Source organism: Neomonachus schauinslandi, chromosome 9, assembly GCF_002201575.2.
Source record: "Neomonachus schauinslandi chromosome 9, ASM220157v2, whole genome shotgun sequence".
Taxonomy (NCBI): Eukaryota; Metazoa; Chordata; class Mammalia; order Carnivora; family Phocidae; genus Neomonachus; species Neomonachus schauinslandi.
In genome coordinates, this window is record NC_058411.1 from 28,013,398 (window position 1) to 28,036,329 (window position 22,932).

Here is a 22,932-nt window from a genome sequence, read left to right on the forward strand (position 1 = left end):
GAGGGAACACAAGCAGGGGGAGTGGGAGAGGGAGAAGCAGGCTTCCCTCTGAGCAGGGATCCCGATGCGGGGCTCGATCCCAGGACCCTGAGATCATGACCTGAGCCGAAGGCAGACGCTTAACGACTGAGCCACCCAGGCGCCCCAAATAAATAAAATCTTAAAAAAAAAAAAAAAAGTTGGGGATGAAGGGAGTAAAAGACTAACCTTAGAACAAACAAAATCAACTAATGTAGCTTCTTCTTCACCTATGTATTCTATAATTTTCTTATTAATCCATGGTCTAATCCGTCGTTCCATCAATATCTGCAAAATAAAGCATGGTTATTAAATTAAATAACTTTTTATTGTATTTACTACAAAGTCTATAGCCTCATAATTTTTCTTAAAACTAAAATATAGTATGCTCTCATTTACAAGTTGAACAAAGACAGGTAGGTATCAAGATACAATTATTTGCTTCTAATTGATGAAGACTTCAAGTACTACCAAGAATTCCCCCAATCATTTACCTAAATTCCTTGGCAGGTCAAGATGCCAGCCACATTATCGTCTCTACTTGTCATTAATAGAATCAGCTGACTTTGTATGCTATACTCAAAACCACTTCCAATAAAAATGATGAAATACAATGTGCTACTCACAGAATCCACAATAGACCAATCCAAGGGATAAGCAAAGAGCTCAGGTTTGGCTGTAGGAATTTTCTCAATGAGACTCTTAATGTGTTTGCGCTTTTCTTCCGTGTTTACAGTGCCTTTGGCAGCATTTTTATCATCTTCACCATAATCCAAGGGAACCAGTTTCCTTTTTCGGGGTACATCATCACTGTCTTCGTCCTCAAATTTGTTAAAGACACTATCTACGGGGAGTTTCTTTCTCTTCACAGAATTAGGTTGACCAGGACTATTGGAAGCACCTATAGTAAAAATCCTGTATTAGCATGATGACTTAATTTTCAAATGTTAATTACATTTTACAACCCACCATCCCTCAAGAGCAGTGCATAATGTACTTCCACAAATCTCAGAGAAAGATCCCAACTGTAAAAAATAACTCACTACTCACAAGTGCTAGAAAATTTAACTTTTCACTTCTTCTCAGAACTTGAGGCAGCTGCGGATATAGGAGCACTAGTAGAACTACGAAAACAATCGTGAGCTATAAAGGCATTTTTGAGTATTTTTCTATCTACCTACCAAGCAGCACATATTTATTTTTTCCTTAAGGCAAAATTTAAGTATATATAGGGGATTAAAATAAAGGAAAGAAGGAAGAAAATGCTAACATACCCAGTTTAAGACTTAGTCCTATTTTTGGCCTATGTTCCTCTGGTTGTTGTTGATCTGGTGAATTTTCATGAGGAATAATAATACCACATGGAGACTCATCCCCAGGAGTGTTGGGGGTTGCATTGCCACTGGCAGAGGAAACAGATGGGGCAGAACTGATGGGCCTCAGAGTTGGTTTGAGACAGGGCTTTTGCTCCGGCTCTTCCTCCTCTTCCATGGGTTCCTCTCGTTTTTCTTCTTTTTCTTGCTTTTCTTCTTCTTCTTCCTCTGATTCAGGTTCTTGCTTTATTTGTGGTTGTCTGCGCCTTTCAGCCTCTTGTTCCATCTAACACCAAAAAATAACGTGACTAACAGACCACAACTATACTCTACTCAACGAACTTTCTGTTTTCCATTATCTTTCATAAAACCTCTATTTTTCATTAGGAATAATGAAACACTGCTTGCTTCTATAATCAGAAAGCTGAGTAGGTCTACAGAACATATTAGGTACTCTGCAAAATGTTTTCTTATATTTTTAACATTTACATATAAAATTATTTAAACTCTTGGGGCGCCTGGGTGGCTCAGTTGGTTAAGCGACTGCCTTCGGCTCAGGTCATGATCCTGGAGTCCCTGGATCGAGTCCCGCATCGGGCTCCCTGCTCGGCGGGGAGTCTGCTTCTCCCTCTGACCCTCCCTCCTCTCATGTGCTCTCTCTCTCTCATTCTGTCTCAAATAAATAAATAAAATCTTTAAAAAAAAAAAATTATTTAAACTCTTCAGATATAACAAAGGCAAATACATAATAGGTGGCTAATTTAAAAGAAAAAGGTATGTTTTTTTTATTTTTATTGAAATTATAATCCAAAGTTTTATTTTATTTTAATTTTAAAGATTTTATTTATTTGAGAGAGAAAGAAAGAGAGAGCATGAGCAGGGAGGAAGGGCAGAGGGAGAGGGAGAAGCAGGCTCCCCATGCAGCAGCAGGGTTCGATCCCAGGACCCTGTAATCATGGCCTGAGCTGAAGGCAGATGATTAACTGACTGAGCCACCTAGGCGCCCCCCAAAAGTTTATTTTGGAACAGCACAGACAACTGCCTAAGAGGCAACTCAAATCCTCAGCTTGGTCATCAACAATTATTTGTTCTGTGGCACCTGGCTGGCTCAGCCAGTAGAGCATGCAACTCTCGATCTCAGGGCTGTGAATTCGAGCCCCATGGTGAATGCAGCCATTACTTAAAAATAAAATCTTTAAAACGCAATTATTTGGTCTTTCTAGGTCATGGCTAAGGATGGTAGTCACTTTTGTATTCATGAATCGGGAAAGAAAGAAAGAGAGGGGAAAAAATTTTTGGAGTCAAAAGTCTATACCAAAATGAACACTCTCCCTGAAATCATGAAAGATTAAACAACAACAATAACAACAACAACAAAATAACCAATAAGAGCATTATAAAAACTTGAGTAAATTTTCATCAATAATTTTTCTGAGCATGAAACAAAAAAAATATAACAAAAAGATCCTGGGGGCTCCTGGCTGGCTCAGTCGATTAAGTGTCTGACTTAGGCTCAGGTCCTGATCTCAGGATCCTGGAATTGAGCCCCATGCTCAACAGGGAGTCTGCTTCTCCCTCTCCCTACCGCTCATGCTCGCTCTCTCAAATAAATAAATAAAATCTTCAAAAAAGATCCTGAACTACATAACAATTAAAAGTTGGTGCATGACATGACTTAACCTGATCTAACTATCCATTCACAAAGTAGTACAATGACCATTAAACAAACTGTAAGGCATTCAAACCAACTGGTAGAGAATTAAAACATAAAAACACACCCAACCTAAATGTTAACAATGGTAAGGATTTAAAAGACCAACAATATGCCATAATGGTCAAGGTATGAAAACAGACATAAAGCTATAAACTGGCAATATTCTGAGTGAAAGATTAAAAACCCGAATTAAAAGCACATTAGAAAAGAGCATGTAAATTATAATCCCACTTATAAAATTTATGTGAGGAGGTTACATAAACATATGCCTGTGTGATGACATTTTAAAAACCACAAATCTAGGGGCACCTGGGTGGCTCAGTCAGTTAACGATCTGTGTTTGGCTCAGGTCATGATCTCAGGGTCCTGGGATCGAGCCCCGCATCAGGCTCCCTGCTCTGCGAGAAGCCTGCTTCTCCCTCTCCCACTCCCACTGCTTGTGTTCCCTCTCTCGCTGTGTTTTTCTCAGTCAAATAAATAAATAAAATCTTTAAAAAAAAACCCACAAATCTATGATTGTACCAGGCTGATAAGAAAGCAGATGGTTTTTAATTTCTTCACTATTGTGAAGAACCTTCACTATTGTCTGAACCTTCTATTTACTCATGTAAGTACTTATTCTATCAACAGGAAAAAAAACACAATTTCATTTTGAAAAATAAAAGGGGCATGTAAGAAGACATGGTTTCTGATGACAAACAGGATATAAGAGATTTTTTCAGGTTGATATAAAGAATTTACAATATTATTAGATTCATGATATATTAAGAACTAAAAATTTTCTAAAATGACATTCTCCTCTTAAAGAATGGGGTATGCTATGTTCTATGACAAAGTCTTTTCCTTTTTTAAAATGGCATGCTGTTCATGAAAACATCTTTAATTTATTTAGGAAATAAAAAGATTTAGGGTGGCAGTGAGAAGGAACTCAAACCCCAAAAGTCATGAAATGTGAGAACACATTATGGGAAGGACAGGTTTCTAGAAAAGTTTTATTAGATGACATTCATTTAACTTAGGTAATATTTCACAGAAATAAAGGAATTAGACACAGGAAGGTGTTTAGAATAATTAAAGCTGTAAATCAACTAAGACTGATGGTCTGCATAATAAAATAAAGAAAAAATACTAATATAATCTCCCCAAACAGCAAGATCCATGGAGCATAAACTGCATTTCCCTTATGAGAACATTGTTGTGGATGTTAGGGTAACTCACCCTTTGGAGCTCTGCATCTGGATCTGGGTGCCCTTCAGCCAGAAGGCGCTGCCTGATTTCCTCTAGCTCTTCCTTCTCTCTCTTCCTATCCCGTTCATCAGCTTCCATTTCCTTTTCCCTATCACGCAACCTTTTCTGAAGAGCGCTTCCTCTGCAAAAGTAAATCATAACAGGCCTTGATACTCAGAGATCAACTATTACATCACATAATGTCTCCAAAAGTACCTTCTTTCAATACTAAAAAGCTGCATGTTAGGAAAATGAAAAATGTCTTACTGTTTTTTATCTGCAGAACACCCAAGACAGTGTGCTCTCCACACATAAACAGTTTAATAAGGAAGCATGGTCTTGTCATTTATCACCATGCCTCATTCTCAAGTCATTCTAAGTAAGTGTCTAAAACAAGCAGAAAACAATTTTCTGACGAAAGAAAGCTCTCATTTTGTACTCATTCCACAGGGAAAGCCCAACACACAATTTGTTTTCTTGGATGCCAAGTTGTGAAAAACTACTACAAGTAGTAGTAATACCACTAAGAACAGTCCTCTATCTTCAATTTAAATCAATTCTTTCCCTTATGGAAAAAATCCTTGAAGGAAGTAGTGCAGAATCAACAGAAAGCAGAGATTCTCTCTAGCTAGCAGTATATTACATCTCAGAATGCTGAAATTATGTACTACTACTGATTTTATGATTCAATAATTTTACTGAGCATTTTTTTTTTTTTCATTTTTTACAAAGTCAAATCCTTGGCATGCTTTTGAAGTTGCTAATTCCAATGTTTTAATTATGGGGTACGGTATATTAAAATGATATACTAAATGCCTTCACTACATGCCCTGGATCCTATCAGATACATGAGGTTAAAAAGAAAAATCAAGGGGCGCCTGGGTGGCTCAGTCGGTTAAGCGACTGCCTTCGGCTCAGGTCATGATCCTGGAGTCCCGGGATCGAGTCCCGCATCGGGCTCCCTGCTCGGCAGGGAGTCTGCTTCTCCCTCTGACCCTCCTCCCTCTCATGCTCTATCTCATTCTCTCTGTCTCAAATAAATAAATAAAATCTTTAAAAAAAAAAATTTAAAAAAAAAAAAAAAAGAAAAAAGAAAAATCAAAATATTGTCCATATCCTCAGAGAAATTACAGTTTGGAATGCAGGAAGCAGAACAGAGCCAACAATTTTACCATACTGCCACAGTGCTAGAATGAGAGTATTTTAGAAATGCCATGGGAACAAAGACATGAGGGAAGGCAAACTTTACAACCGTCACTTTACAATAATATATCAACAGGGCAGCGGATGGGATGGCATTGGGTTTGCTTTGTAACATTCTTGAAATCCTTGAATGCAAAAATTTTTAGACCACAGTTATCAAGACTAGTTATAACTTGCTATAAAAACTGGACCTCTATAAAACACATGAAAAAAATTAATCTGTTTTAATACTATGTGGACCACCACCCCACAAAAGATAGAACTGTTGATCCCTTCCCAACAGTTCTCCCCCGCACTCCCAAAAACATCTTATCAAATATGGAGGTGATTACAAGGTAGAATATGAAGATTTTCTTTCTTATTCCACTGAATAAACTTGCACCCTCTGGTAGGGAAAATACAGCTAATAAAATGCTGAAAGTATGAGCTCATAAAGCAAGGATTCTATACCTGTAATATTTGGGATCATCTCTATCATCATCATAATCTTCTAAGAATTCTTTTAGTCTTTTAGCTTCTTTTGCCTTTGAGGAAATAAAAGACAAAGTGTGCAAAATTAACATAAAAGTCACGTAGAATACCCCCTCCTTTCTTGGAGATAAATTTTTCTTATCCATACCACTTGAATTTTATAATTATCATGTACTCTGTATATTAAATTTAAATAACATTAGATATATTTTATCTTTTACTCATAAAACAAGCCAGATTTAGAACTTATCTATGCAACAAAAACCACATATAGTATTCCTCTCTGGATATAATCTTCAAAGTACAATAATGAAACCTGAGCAAACCAAGAAACAAAACAAAGTTATTTTATTGAATCTATTAACTCAACAAAAATACTTTACCTTTCATTTGTAGATACATTATGCTACAGAAAATAGTTTTTAAGAAATGCAGGACTAAAAATTCAAATCATGTTCATGCATCAGTCTAACTTCAGGTACACAAACCATGAAAGTATAGGACTCTCTTATTTTTGAATTTCAAATATAACTATTGTATTTAATACCACTTACAGCTAACAATTACATACAAATATATAATACATAAAAATATTTACTTATACTCTATATCCTTATCTGCTCTATCAACAACTATTATATCTAGTATATCTATATACAAAGGAGATATGTTTCTAAATACAGTAAAAATTTAGATTACAGTGAAATTTTAATACATTTCAAATTTCAAATGTTACCTCTCTGTAAAGACTTCCCTGATCTAACCATCTACCGTCACCAATTCCCATCCCCAAACAGAATTCTTTCTCTGCACTCCCAAAATACTGTGAACACCCCTTTATCATACCTTAAACATTCACACACACTACAGTAACTACCTCTCTCTCTGAAAATACCACCCACTTGTTTCAAAGTTAGAAGCATTAGTTACTCCTGTATGCCCAGTACCCAGCACAAGCACCAAGGCTGGGATATAATGTACTTGACTCAAATGTGTCAAATGGGGCGCCTGGGTGGCTCAGTTGGTTAGGCGACTGCCTTCGGCTCAGGTCATGATCCTGGAGTCCCGGGATCGAGTCCCGCATCGGGCTCCCTGCTCAGCAGGGAGTCTGCTTCTCCCTCTCCCACTCCCCCCTCTTGTGCTCTTTCTCTCTCTCACTCTCTCAAATAAATAAATAAAATCTTTAAAAAAAAAAAAATGTATCAAATGAAGGAAAGCAGATTTGTTAAATAGGAATGACAAAACTTACAAGTATTTAAATAAAACACAGGAATGTGCATGAGATACATACTAAAATATGAACATAAATTACCAGCCTTGAGGAGTAGAAACCTTCACTTTTTACATCATGTACTTCTGTTACTTGAATATTTCGATGTAATAAGTAACTGCTTTTGTAACTGGACTTTTTGAAAGCTCTCAAACAAAAAAATAATAGGAAAATTTTCTCTAAAAAGACAGATTTCTGATTTACTTGTAAAAAGCAGGACCACTTCAAATCTATCCCACCATGTTGTTCATGGCAAACAGCTCTTCTAAATAATCGTTTCTCACTATATTATTCTCTTCCTATTTTCTAACGTAGGGATGAAAAAGAAATTCTAGAATGGGAATTGAAATTACTGCCAATAATTCTAGCATTATGGATATATACAGAAAACCCATACTATCTATCTAGTTTCTACCCTCTTTTGGTTACTTACAAAAACTCCCTCTATGTCTCATGTTCAAAAGCTACTTGAAGATTCCTAACTTCAGTGAAGTTTTTGGAAGAATAATCTCCAAACTGGAGATAAAGAAACTTTCATGAAATTCTGGCAAAGACAGAACACATGGAACATACTACTCAAGCAAATACTATGACAAAATTTTTTTGTCATTCTTCTTAGTAACAACCTGTGCCAATGGTTTCCCTATTATAGTTCATCAAACAGGGTAAATGCAAAAAATGTCATGTACTTAAAAGACAGCATGAGGAAAAACTATAATTCATATGTTATATACTGAAGACAATAATTGTGATTCATAAAAACCGGCCTTTACGCTGTATGTTAATTAAGTGGAATTTAAATAAAAACATGAAAAACAAAAAACAAAGAGGTCTTCTCATGACACTATTCCCTTCATCCACATGTGCCACACCAATACAGAACAGTATCTATCAATATCTACCAATGCCTCTTCAAAATCGACATGTTACAAACTCTTAATTAAGAATGTTTTATAAATTCTCATTTTATATATATTATTCTATGGCAGACTTACTTCAACGGTATGCCAAAAGATAATTTTGTTTATAGGCAGCAAAAATGTGAAAATTAAAGAGTAAAAGAGATTTTGGTGGACTGGAATTGTTTGAAGATTACTTGAAATACATAAAAATTAAATTACCTAGGGTCGCCTGGGTGGCTTAAACAGCTGGGTGTCCCAACACTTGATTTCAGCTCAGGTGGCGATCTTAGGATCATGAGATGGAGCCTCACTGGAATCTGCTTGGGATTCTCTCTCTCCCTCTTCCTTTTGCACCTCCGCCCCCAAATTAAATTGTCTATACTGAGAGCTCGTACATTTTAATGACAAAGTTACTTCTAATCTAGTTAATGGTCAAGAATTTGACCTGATTTTTATCTGAAAAATCACTAATTTGTAACCTAGAATATTACCATTTCTCTTCTTCTTTCTTCTTCTCTTTCGGCCTCTTTCTCATACTCCCGGGTTTTCTTCCGTTCTCTGATTTCCCAATTCTTAAGGCGCTAAAAAAGAAATTGTCAAATTTAGTAATACAAATGTATGCAAAGGGCTCTAAAAATTTTTTTTTTTTTTTTAAAGATTTTATTTATTTATTTGAGAGAGAGAGAATGAGAGAGAGAAAGCACATGAGAGGGGGGAGGGTCAGAGGGAGAAGCAGACTCCCCGCCGAGCAGGGAGCCCGATGCGGGACTCGATCCTGGGACTCCAGGATCATGACCTGAGCCGAAGGCAGTCGCTTAACCAACTGAGCCACCCAGGCGCCCTTTTTTTTTTTTTTTAAAGATTTTATTTACTTATTTGACAGAGACACAGAGAGAGAGGGAACACAAGCAGGGGGAGTGGGAGAGGGAGAAGCAGGCCTCCCTCAGAGCAGGGAGCCACATGCGGGGCTCGATCCCAGGTCCCTGGGATCGTGACCCGAGCCGAAGGCAGACGCTTAACGACTGAGCCACCCAGGCACCCCAAGGGCTCTAAAATTTTTTACTAACCTACTGAATAGCAAGCTTTAAGAATAAAAGCATTCCTTGGGGCATCTGGGTGGCTCAGTTAAGTGCCCAGCTCTTGGTTTCGGCTCAGGTCATGATCTCAGGGTTGTGAGATCAAGTCCCACGTGCTGGGCTCCATGCTCAGCATGGAGTCTGCTGGAGTTCTCTCCCTCACCCTCTCCCTCTGCACACATGGGCGCATGCCCTGTCTCTCAAATAAATAAAATCTTAAAAAATAATGATAATAAAGAATAAAAGCATTTTCTCAATTTACCTCTTGGTAAGCAGCCTCTTTTTCTCGGAGTTTTCTTTCAAGTTTCCTTCGTTCGTAAGCATCTTCTTCATCTTCTTCTCGGTCACGCTTCTTGTCTTTCTCTCTCTCTCGTTCCCGTTCCCTTTCTCGCTCTCTCTCTCGCTCTCGTTCTCTTTCTCGTTCCCGTTCTCTCTCTCTCTCTCTTTCTCGCTCCCGTTCCCTTTCACGATCTCTGCTCTTTTCTCTATATAAACAGAAGATTTTAAAAATCTGTCAGTCTTTGTTTTCCTTTATAAACCAAGGGAAAAGACGGCAACATATATTACAAAATAATACACGAACTCATAGGCCGGAATTTAGCATTTGATTTCTGCAGAATTGTAAACTCCTCTATACTTATCAGGATCACACAACGTAATTCTAGTCTCAAATTCTCAATTGCATTTTAAATTCAATGTTAATGCTTATCAGTATCTCAGAAAACAAACACACCTGGATATAAGAAATATAAAGGACTGACAAACATGTTAGAAGACAGCCTACTTCACTAGTGATCAAGAAATAAAGGTGTTGGCAAAGGTGTGGAGAAAAGACCATTTTGGCATGTTGGATGGATAAATCAGAACTGTATCTACTGGCAAGGAAAAGTTCTCAAATATTTAATTCAGAATGATAAAACCAAATTGCAGAATATATGTAGTATGATGCCATGGATCTAATTAAATACAAATATATTTATTTGTACACATATAAAACAATATAGTGTTTATGGATTCATATCCATAATAAAAGTATACATACACTGACTATATGTCAAATTCTTGATAATCCTTATCAGGTTACTCAAGAGGATAATGATTATTCCAGGAGAGGAAGGAAAGGAAGGATTTTAATGCCCACTAAAGACTAAGGACACTGGATTTCTAGTTCCAGCAACTGGTGGACTGACTAAAGTGGACCTCCTTTCAGCTACAATCAGGTGAAAATTTGCAACACAGAAATGTATTATCTGAAAACCAGCCTGGGAAAAAAAGGTGAGCTTTTCTTCCTTCCCCACTTCCTTCGTTCATTTTTGCTTTACTCCTTCCTAAGAATTTGAGATGATTCATCAAACAAATTCAATATAATTAAGAAAAAACTTAAAATAAAAACAAGGTAAAATTACTAGGAGTCCTAAATTGAGCGCTAGGAGGTGAGTCGTGGCCATACAGTGGGCTATAGGACCAAGTAAAGACGAGCGGCTAAAAGCAGGGGTGCTAGAGATGATTTCCCAGGATGCAGGACCTCAATGAAATGGTAAATAGAAAAGATGCCCACCAACCCAGGGAGACAAGAGGGAATCAGGTCTGCCCATAACACTGGGTGGACAGTGGTTGTGTTCTGGGTCTGCGTATAAACTAGCGTCAGATAAAAATTAACCCTGAGGTTGAGAACTGTTACTTGAACCAATGTTTACATGTGTAAGACAGCAAGCCAGGCATGCTCTGTGCCTAAGGAAGTTCTCTCCTCACACAAATGTAAACAGTGTGGAGAGTGCCTAACTGCAGTTTTACTAAAGTGATCAGCAAACAGTAACTTCCACCAAGCCTTACCTTGATCGACTCCGATCCTTATTCCGATCCGAGCTCCTTTCCCGATCGCGGTCCCGGTCTCTCTCTCGGTCCCGGTCACGGTCTCTTTCTTTTGTCCGGTCACGATCCCTATCTCGTTCTCGTTCCCGCTCCCGTTCTTTCTCTTTTTCTCGTTCACGTTCTCTTTCCCTTTCTCGTTCCCGTTCTCGCCTTTCTCGTTCCCTTTCACGCTCCCTCTCTCTTTCTCTCCGTTCTTTCTCAATTTCCTGTCTTTCTTTCTCCTTTTTGCCTTTCTCTTCTTCCAGTTTCTAGAAACCAATAAAAGTACTTTTAGAGTTAACTCTGTAGCTCCAGTATTCAGATATTTCCCGGCGCAATGCCCAATATAAGGAACAAAAACAACCAAACCACTGGCACTTTAATATTAAGTACTTGTGGTTTTACTTGACAAATTAAACTGAAGCAATCACAAGACTAAATAGATTGCGTGCAAACCCATATACTCTACACAGACCAGGAAATCTCCAATCTTGGATGCTGGGAGATTGTGTCAAGTGTGGCTGGCCACTCAATGATTATGTAATAACTAAATGACCATGAGGAATGTGGTGATTAGTAGTAATTTCCAGAAATACAATCACTTAGCTAAAATGTAACTTCCCTCATTATGAATTTCTGTAAATCAGTGTGACTACTGATTTACTATTGATACTAAATATAACCCCAAACTTCCCATTACCTACAGGTTACTACTTGAAGATTTCAAAGGGGAGGTGGGGGAGGAGAGTCAGGTCACTGTAATACAACTAAATAATCTTCTACCCTCTGGTTTGCCCACCCTCCAAAAGATAAGCTGAATTCAGCCAACATTTGCCCTATTATCTAAATGGAAACATTTACTCCCACCATTACAAGATGGACAGCCCACTAAATACAAAAAGTTTAAAATCACTCACTTCAAGCAAAAATGTACATAATTGTAATATTCTCATTTCACTTAATTTTAAAAGCAACATATTTATGCCCATTACGCCTATAAGACAATAAAAATATATCAACAGTGATAAATCCATCCTTGGAAGGAACGATTGCATATGAACTTACAGATGCTGTGCTAGGACATGGATCGCCAACACTGGATTAACCTTGCCTACAAGCTATGTTTCTGGGAGGAAGAGCAAGTACATGGTTCACAAATAAACCAAATAACAAAGTCAGACCAAGTTTGTACCCTGACAAGATTACCAGTGTACTACACGGTTTCTACACAAACTCAAAAAAAAAAAAAAAAAAGAAAAAAAAAAAAACCCAAACAGGAAAAACAAAACAAAAACAAAATACATTTATCCCTTTGGTTCCATGTTTAGTGTCACCGAAATGAAATTTAAACTGCAACAATAAATTGTGCATTTTTTTTGGTCTTTTCTCAGTCATGTAAAGCATTTAAAACAACTTTAAAAAGCAATCTTACCTGTTATACTTTTTCTCTTGTTCATGGCTCAGAGAACTGATAGAGGATTATGAGAGAAAAGCTAATGCATGAGAAATCAATATATTCAGCTGCTGTGCCAGTCTGTATCAAAGCAGAATGTAGGCAAAGCCAATACTGAATACACTGAGGTTACAAAGAGAAGAGAAAAGAAATCATAGAAAGAGGACAGAAACTGAAAGCTATTTAAAGGGGCAAATTCTAATTTCTGAAACAGTTCTAATGGACTATAAAAATTTGTATTGTAAAATGAGGCTAGACTACATAAAACTTACCTCAGTGTCATACACTTATAAAGAAATATTATTTCTGAGATAATAGATACTTACAGACTTATTTTAGCTGTCCCAATAACAATTTCTTTTGTAGAATTTAACTTTTTTACTTTTGCTTATTCACTGTATTACTTATTTCTTAGTAGTGTATACTTCTACTTATGTAAATAATAATTTGTTTCAGAACTCATTTCAAAAGTTTTGTTCTAAGTAAATGAACAAGTGAGTGAATCTGGTCCACGCTAAATGCATTTCTAAAAGACTATATATGCGGTAAGTAGATGGACACCTACGTATATATGTATATTTTAAGACAAAACTAGAGATAAAGAAAATGAAGTGAGTCTAAAAAGATGTAAGAAAGTAATGAAATAATGAAGAGGAAAGGACAGAAAAAAAAAATCATAAATCTTACCTTATTCTCTCTTCAGACTCGTCCGTGCTGTAAATGGACGCCCCCTGCCACGCTGATACCCTGACAGTCCGTGGTTATTTAATAAACTCATACCAAAACATGCAAAGGTTCACTGAGCTCATTTTTTGTTACTAGAGTTTCAAATGTTCCCTTTAACCATACCACCCAACAAAAAGAACTGTTTTTCATTTTCATTTTTATCTTTTTTTAAAGTACATTTTGGAGAAAACATTTCCCCCCCATAGTGAAGTAAGTCTAAGGCAGTCAAATGCCTGACAGCTTCTCAAACTCTGAAGCACTTATCTTTTGAATTAATTTTTTTAAAACACAATTTTCTCATACTTTACCAATGACGTGACAGGGTTTAACAAATAACAACAAGGGGGTAAACCACACACACAACTGTATACCATTTTCAAGCTTACTCAGACCCTGAATTTGAGTATTGAACCTAACCAAAAGTATTCCTTGAAAATCACTTCCCACAGACTAGCTTTTAAACTCAAAATTAATTTGGCAAAATTATATTTGTGCTTTTAGACATACTTAATTCCTGAAAAAGCACTGTGTATGTGAGCTACGGCTGGGCATCTGGATAGTAAGTGTTCAGCAGTAGTGATTCAATGGCACTGTCACCTTGGGATTTTGAAAGCAGGAAGAAAAAGTAAGATTGAATAAAAGAAAAAGTGAACACTTATCATTTCACTGAGTTGAAGATCACTCAGTCTTTAGGGTAAAAACCAGTAACATCTTATCTCTAACATCAAAATACATTTCATGCAGTGTTTGCATTTTACCGTCCATAAGCATCACCTTAAACACCAGCGAACATTCACAGATGCACTGTCAGGAGAGAAGCTTTCAATAGGCAAAACTCGTGAGTGGGATTTACTATGCACAAATACCCATTTCCAAGCCAGTTACCCCTTTGCATATTTTTCTGAGGGGGCATCCATAAATATAATAAAAAACAGAAGCTCATACTTACATCCTATTCCTTGTTACTTTCCAAGCTGAGAGTTTCATCTTGCATTAGTCACCATATGATCTCTATCATAATGGTGGGGGTCAATGAATAGATTAGCTTTATGGGAATTTACAGTTCTTCCATGCATCTAAAATTTGGTAAGTCTGGTAACCACTGACCTACTTTTTAAAATCTCCCCCTCTCAACTTAAATCTACACAAATATATATCTTATATTTTAATCTCAGCTCTAAAGAAACGAATTTCGTAAGATTAAGTTAAATAACTGCCCCAAGAAATACACTACAGTGTAGGTTATCCTGCTGCCCCACTGAATCTAATTTAAATCTGACCTTGATGTTTATGTTAAAATCTAAAAATAAAATTAGATTTATAAAAGTGAGATGACTGCAGAGTAGTCAGTAACTGAAAAAACTAAGTACAATATGTCCAGGACCACTTTAATATGGTATTGTTCTTCTGTTTCTTTGTCTCTATCTAAATATTAATTAACCTATAAAAAGCACTTAAAATTATATTCTAATGTAAGGTTGATTTTTTTCTTTTTGTCTGTTTGCTTTGGGTTCTGTAAAAAGTCTAGATTGGTATCAAATAAAAAAACAAGAATACTACCTTGTGTGTGTCTCTGAATTTGCTGATCTCTCGGGATATCAGATCTCTTTTGTCTTCTTCCATTTCTATAGCATTTATATCCTCCTAAAAAAGATAGGAGGGACAGGAGAGAATGCATTAAAAATTAATCTACATCAATACAAAGATACTAGAATTCAAAGATATTCTGTACCATCTTACAAAAAAGATAGAAGTAAATAAAACAGAATTTATATAGTAAAAAAAATTAGTGATCTAAGTTAAATAGTGAGAAATCAGATGAACAAGAATCACAAGTCTGGCCATTAGCAATAAATAGTTATTGTCAATGCCTATAATGTAAACGAACCTTAGTGATGAGTGGGTAAGGGATCAGTGGGGCCACTGGAAATCTGCGGAAAATCTGCGGAAAAATCCACAAAGATTAAAAAAAGAGCAAGAGTTTTCATTACTCTGCACAACAATTTGCTCTATGTTTATACTGTAAGCAATGTAAGATTTCTGTGACATTTTCTTGATTTCAAATGACTTAATAAAAAAGATTTCACTCACTCTCTTTAACCCCTCCTGTCACCCACCACCTCCTCACCCTCCAACTCCCCCAGGCAACGGAATAAGGGAAGTCTCACACTAGCAGGACTTTTTCCTTCATCCCCTGGAAACAATCATACCAACAAAATTTACCCAAAATTCCTGCCATCGAGCAGGATCTCTTTGATCCTCTCCTCCAAACACATATCAAACAAATATTCTAACTATTTTCTCCTTTCCCATTAATGCCGCGGAGGAAGAACGAGCTCTACAAACCTCAATTACCCTATACCTGATGGACTACCAATTCCCATTCCCAATGACTTGCATTTCACTAGACAGGTTTTTATGACCATATGAGGAAAAACAAGCCAAGTAATAAAAACGTATTTGGCCACAAAGCAAATTGAAGATGGCCTAATAAGGCACTCAAATTCAAAATAAAATGAACCGTAACTACCCAATGATATTAAAAACCATAGTACACGTTTCACAGTACTTTTTCACGGCATATACAATCCAGGCACACAAAATACTCCCAATATTTTTAAAGAGTACTCCCCGGATTTTCCTCTAAATTTATCCAAAAGAAATTAGTGTAAAAAAACAAACATTTTTGGGGCATCTGGGTAGCACAGTCGGTTAAGCACCTGACTCTTGGTTTCAGCTCAGGTCATGATCTCATGGTCGTGAGATCGAGCCCTGCATTGGGCTCCAAGCTCAGTGCGGAGCCTGCTTCAGATTCTCTCTCCCTCTGCCTCTCCTGCTCATGCTCTCTCTCTCTCAAATAAACAAATAAATCTTAAAAAATTTTTTTTTCTTTAACCTGGACACCCTACTATTTAATTAGCTTAGGCTGGCAAAGACTGATAATATAATACACTGGGGAGGAGTGTTTCATCTTCTCCTACTCTTTCACCACCCTCCAATTAGAAGTACAACTGCATTACTGTCCACAGAGGGAATGAGATGTGGTTTAGAAGAAAAGGTGGCAAAAATTAAAGAATGGGTGAAAATATTCAGTGAAGGATAGCTGGTGTCCTGGTTGGAGCAGAGATAGTACAATATCAGGGAGTAAGGCAAAAACAAAGCCAGCCCCTTCATGGCCAAAAAAACAAAAACAAAAAGACTTCCTTTGTCCCTTAATATCGGCATCTACTTCATGAGTCCCGGGTTTTTTCCTTATGTAATTTGAATCCAAAGATAAACCAAGTATCCATGCCAGTGCATTTCAAACATATAAAACAAATATTTTAGGGCGCCTGGGTGGCTCAGTTGGTTAAGCGGCTGCCTTCGGCTCAGGTCATGATCCTGGAGTCCTGGGATCAAGTCCCGCATCGGGCTCCCTGCTCAGCGGGGAGTCTGCTTCTCCCTCTGACCCTACCCTCTCTCATGCTCTCTATCTCATTCTCTCTCTCAAATAAATAAATAAAATTTAAAAAAAATAAAAATAAAACAAATATTTTGGTGAAAAAAAATTAGTGAGTTACTTGATAAAACATGGTCAAATTAGGCTTAGCAGTATATTGTTATAAACCTTAGTAATTTTCCCCTTGAAAGTTGCAATGCAATGAAAGCACAAGAGTGACACCATAAAAAGTAAACCGTAGAAACGACTATTGTCAGAAATCAGTAACACATACGTCCTCCTTCTTCTCCTTCTTCTTCTTCCTGGGATGAGAGTCAGATTCTTGTGAGGGGGCATTGAGCTCACTGGAGTATTCTCGTATTAAAACTTCAATGGCCCCTTTGATCATCTGATCTCTTCTCTTTGTTTCTTCATCTAAGGCTTCTTCATCATCATTAGTGACAGTTTCTGGCCTCGCATTCTTTAAAAAAAAAAAATCAAGGCAAGTTCAGGGAAGTGAAGAGGAAAAAAAAAACAAAAAAGAAAATCATTCTAAAACAAGTTAGTACACAAAACAAAACAAACATGTTTTCTCTAAAACATCTGTGCAGTCCTATTAAATGCAGACTTGGTTTTGTTCTTAACTTCACAAAACTAAATTTCATTTCATTTACTGATTTTTCTTAGACACTGATACTTTATCATTTTCTTTTCCTTTTTTCCTTTAATAGCTAATACTCTGACCCCTAACCAGTTACAGGGAGATTAAACCACAGTACTAACATACTACACAACACATCTGCCAAGTTTTCAGTTTTTCAGATTGTCTTCCTCAAATACTTCCATAAACTAATGTTTACTAAATTTTTTTTTTTTAAGATTTTATTTATTTGACAGAGAGAGAGACAGTGAGAGATTCTGGGAAAACAAGCAGGGGGAGTGGGAGAGAGAGAAGCAGGCTCTCCGCCGAGCAGGAAACCTGATGCGGGGCTGGATCCCAGAACCCTGGGATCATGACCTGAGCCATAGGCAGATGCTTAACGACTGAGCCACCCAGGCGCCCCTAATGTTTACTAAATTAACCAAAACACAGTTATGGGGCGCCTACGTGGCTCAGTCTTTAAGTGTCTACCTTGGCTTAGGTCGTGATCCCAGGGTCCTGGGATCCAGCCCCACATCAGGCTCCCTGGGGGAGGCTGCTTCTCCCTCTCCCACTACCCCCTGGCTTGTGTTCCCTCTCTTGCTTTGTCTCTGTCAAATAAATAAAATCTTCTAAAAAAAAAAAAAAAAAGTTGAAAATTTCATTGTGTGCAAAAAGCAAAATACAACTGTATGTATACTGTGAGAGCCACCATTTAAAATAAACAAAAGTATGTGTAGGTTAAACGAATGAAAAAACACAAGGCAGCTATATACAACAAAACGCAAGCATCAAAAAAACAAAAAGGCGGGCGCCTGGGTGGCTTAGTTGGTTGAGCGACTGCCTTCGGCTCAGGTCATGATCCTGGAGTCCCAGGATCGAGTCCCGCATCGGGCTCCCTGCTCAGCAGGGAGTCTGCTTCTTCCTCTGACCTTCCTCCCTCTCCTGCTCTGTCTCTCATTCTCTCTCTCTCAAATAAATAAAATCTTTAAAAAAAAAACAAAAAACAAAAAGGCAAGCATCAGACCTGCGCCAGGGACTGAAACAATGACATCTTTTTCCTCCTCTGCTTCCTATAATATGGTAATACCACTTACAAAAACCATATACTTATACACTAAGAAGGAACCAACTCTAAATACTGCACAAATCTTTCTCCCATGACTTGCACATTTAACTTGCACGTTATAAAAAATAACAACACAAAATTCATGCTGTAATGCTTCTCACAAATAAGTAACTATCTGTAGGACTTTATTATTTTTTAAAAGACTAACCTAATTGTATTGACGCAAAAAAAAAATTACTGACTTCTAATGTACCACTATTCTTCTTCCTTTTATCTTAGATTTATTTTAAGGCCCTTGGTTAAGGAATTAATCCAGTTCAAACTACACAATTTAGAGAATGACCTCAAAACTCTGTTACTCTCAACCAGTCTTTTCTTAAAACTAGAAAAGATGGGAAAGTAGGACAAGCAACAAGATAAACATATGTACAAAAATTTTTGTAATTTAGAACTACACACACACACATCTTAAGACATTTATCAATTTACTTGGTAAACATATGCTGTGTACATTTTCAGATACAAATGAGAACAATGCTCTTCTGCATAAATACTGGCTCTTGGTCACAATGCATGCAACTATTCGAAGTAAGTTCCATACCTTGTGGCTCCTGAATACAACTTAGCAGTGATTTCATATTTCATAATTTTATAATTCTGAAAGCTACCTCCAATGGATACTAATTCAACAGGCATTTATTTCTTGATTTGCTCAACAAATTTTTTTAGTTAAAAAATTTTCTTGGGGGGGCGCCTGGGTGGCTCAGTCGTTAAGCGTCTGCCTTCAGCTCAGGTCATGATCCCAGGGTCCTGGGATTGAGCCCCACATTGGGCTCCCTGCTCTGCGGGAAGCCTGCTTCTCCCTCTCCCACTCCCCCTGCTTGTGTCCCCTCTCTTGCTGTGTCACTGTCAAATAAATAAAATCTTTAAAAAAAAAATTTTTTTTCTTGGGGTGCCTGGGTGGCTCAGTCAGTTAAGTGTCTGCCTTCAGCTCAGGCCATGATCTCAGGGTCCTGGGACTGAGCCCTGCATTGGGCTCCCTGCTCACCGGGGAATCTACTTTTCCCTCTCCCCCTCCCCGTCCCCCTCCCCGTCCCCCGTCCCCTATGCTCTCTCTGTCAAAGAAGTAAATAAAATCTTTAAAAAAATTTTTTTTTTCTTTTTGAAGTAATCACTACACCCAACGTGGGGCTCAATCTTACAACCCTGAGATCAAGAGCTGCATGCTCTACTGACTGAGCCAGCCAGACGCCCCTGGCTCAACAAACTCTTAAGAGCCTACTGTGTGTGCAAGATACTATGCTAGATGCCAAAAATAATTCGATATTGGAAAAAGAAATAACCTTGCCCCTAAGCATTTAGCAAATACGATAAGCAGTTATGCTACAGATAACTTCAAGTCATAATGTATATTATAAAACTAACTACTCTGAGTTCCTTACTTTCTCAAACCTACCTCTTCATCCAGTCTTTTTTTTTCTTAAAGTAGGCTCCACGCTGGGCATAGAGCCCAAAGTGGGGCCTGAACTCACGTCCCTGAGATCAAGAGTTGGACATTTAACCAACTGACCTACCCAGGCACCCCTTTATTCAATCTTCTTCTGCCAACTTTCTACCTGGTATCTTGGATAAAGACAAGAAGCTTTACCCAAGGACTATAAATACCTGTTAAAATTATTTACCAACAACACTGTAAACTGTAATCGTGGTGATGTGTTTTTACTTTAAATCAGTAATATATCCCAAGAAGGTCTTTGTGCAGCTTTAAAATCCCTTCAGTAATACTATGCTTCTCCACAGGTTTTAAATGAAAGAATTAACCTGACACTAACTTGCCACTGAAACTATAGGTCCTAAGACATACATGGGCCATTCCAACCCACACCCTCAGGTATTGATACCTCAATTCTTTATTATGAAAATATACTTTATGAGAGAGCATCGAATCTGTCTTTCCCCTACATGCTAAATTCCTTTCCATGAACCCTCAACATCTCTGTGCTTTTCTAAGCATAAAGACAGAAGTGGGGTGGGGTGCCTGGGTGGCTCAGTCAGTTAAGTGTCTGCCTTCGGCTTAGGTCATGATCCCAGGGTCCTCGGATCGAGCCCTGGTCATCGGGGAGTCTGCTTCTCCTCCTGCCCCTCCCCCACCAACTGTGAACACGTGCGTGAGCTCTAATAAATAAAATCTTTAAAAGCAAACAAAAAAAGATAAAAGTGGGGTTATATAAATCTGAAGGCCTAGTCACTTAAAAATACTCATAAGCCCCCAAAGTCCCTACCACCACCATCCTAAATCAAATTTAACCGCTTCTCAGCCTTTTGGCTAAGATCAAGTGTAAATTTAAGTATTAATATAGCTAGTCTTAGCTAAATTAGAAATACAGCATTTGGAATTCACACCACCTTCTGATGTACATTTTTAGAAGGAAAGCTTATTAGCCCAAATCTCTTCACCAATTGTTAATGTAAGACAACCAAAAATAATCAGATATATCATAAAAGGAAAAGTTTGTGTTTCTTTTTTAGTCAAAGAGAACTACACAACTACTTGTGTTCTTTCTTCTGGCTGGCAGTCAGGAAAATGCCTGACTCAAGTACCACATGAGCTCCTTGATGTCTCTGCTCACATCATCCATCTTAAGTCACTATTTTCTAGACTTCTCCCAACACTCAACAATCAAGAAGAAAGAACAATAATACGCTCTCATATTTTATCATCGTGACAAATCTGTCATCTACTCCGCAACAGTTGTATTTGCTTAAATTATTTGAAAAAAAATTTTTCATCTGATAGAATTGCTTAACTTTTTCTTTTTACCAATATTGTTAAGTAAAATGGACATTCCAGCAGACTACGCCATGTCTGTCTTATGGTTTCAAGTATCTCTGGGCACCATACCAAGTACACCCAGAAGTCATGTCTGTTAACGTTTTAAATTTCATCTTATCTGAAATAATTGTTCTGTTTTTACTGGAGGTAGCTCCAATTCCATTTTTGAAGATATAAACAGATTTAAATTGAGGTTCCTCTCACTAATAGTGATTACAAATTAAATCAAAGTCACACAATTGTGCATTTCCTTATTTACATATATAGTGAAGTCATTTACTTCATGTTCAGAGTACACTATTTGCAATGTTACAAATCAAACCATCTCACCAGGTGATGATTAAACAATGGGGGCGGGGGGGAAGACTCCCAGGGAATTATATAAAAACTATGAAGATATTAATTCCATGCTTTATTTTAAATAATTCAGTTATCACTGTAAGGAAAATCTGAAAAGTCTTTCAGACAGTTGTTTTTCTGATGTGACAGGCAACATTGCTCATTTGAGATACAATTTATATTATAGAGAAATTGCATTTTATTATTTCTTTATAAAGCTAGATAAGGACAGTAAGATCATCAGTTGAGCAATGTAAATGCAACTGTTACTCAATAAAGAATCATTCCATTCTTGCTATGGGCAAGATACTGTCTTAGGTTCTGTGCAGGTACAAGAGGAAGAGACAGTCTGTGAACTTACTGCCCTTTCTATCTTGTAATCAGATATATGGAACTGAAACAGGGTTCAAGGGGTATGAGAGACAGATACCAACAATTTATGTTACAAAGCACTGACCTAACAGCAATAAAAACCTGGGAACATAAGTGGGAAGAGAGTGATCAATTTTGCCTGAGAGAAATCGAAGGTAGGACTGATGAAGGCTATTTGAGTCAAATACATTATAATTACAACTGTATGGATAGAATTGCAACAGGGAGCTTGGATGGGCAACAGGGACATGAGAGGTCAGCAAAGAATGACGGAAGTTTGTAGCGATACATGACTGACACATGCAGAAGGACTAATGAGAGAAACCACAAAGGTAGAATGAACAAGCCTTGAATGCCATGCTAAGACTTAATACTTGCTTCATACTCTAAGAAATTCAAAATCATTAAGGATACATGAGCAGAGGGTTGATATAATTATACTCGTTTTAGAAATATAGTCAGTCTATAATAGTCAGATGAGAGAAAACAAAATACAGAGAATCAGTTAAAATATTATTGAAAGTACAAGATACAAGTTAAAAAAAAGCGAATTATAGAATACTTAGAACTCAATCCTGTGTTTATGAAAGAAAAACAATTCATATATTCCGATTAAAAACTATATTCATCCGGGCGCTGGGTGGCTCGGTTAAGCGACTGCCTTCGGCTCAGGTCATGATCCTGGAGTCCCAGGATCGAGTCCCACATAGGGCTCCCTGCTCAGCAGGGAGTCTGCTTCTACCTCTGACCCTCCCCCCTCTCATGTGCTCTCTCTCTCATTCTCTCTCTCAAATAAATAAATAAAATCTTAAAAAAAAAAAAACTATATTCATCCATATAGAGAAAAATCTCTGGAAGAATACGCAACAAAAACGTCTACAGTGGTTCCTAATGGTGATGGGATTACAGGTGGTACTTAATTTCTTCTTTATAGTTTGCTTTATGAGTTTTTTTTACAAAGAATATACAGTGTTTTTGTAAAGGAGGGAGGTGTAATACCAAGAAAGCCATTTCTTTTTTTTTTTTTTTTTTTTTAA

General features: G+C 37.4%; 1 protein-coding gene across 3 annotated transcripts in view; it reads right to left on the bottom strand.

Moving 5' to 3' along the window:
- RBM25 (RNA binding motif protein 25) overlaps positions 1-22,932 on the bottom strand; it is a 58,222-nt gene that overhangs the window by 6,145 nt on the left and 29,145 nt on the right. For 2 of the 3 annotated variants that reach the window (XM_021679763.1, XM_044918421.1), the window contains 11 exons: positions 16,938-17,123; positions 15,113-15,166; positions 14,785-14,868; positions 11,028-11,314; positions 9,457-9,679; positions 8,610-8,699; positions 5,926-5,999; positions 4,264-4,414; positions 1,293-1,617; positions 645-919; positions 208-306 (listed from right to left, as the gene is read on the bottom strand). In XM_021679763.1, the coding sequence (XP_021535438.1) occupies positions 208-306; positions 645-919; positions 1,293-1,617; positions 4,264-4,414; positions 5,926-5,999; positions 8,610-8,699; positions 9,457-9,679; positions 11,028-11,314; positions 14,785-14,868; positions 15,113-15,166; positions 16,938-17,123 (1,848 nt within the window). The other variant, XM_021679765.1, reaches the window with a different exon arrangement.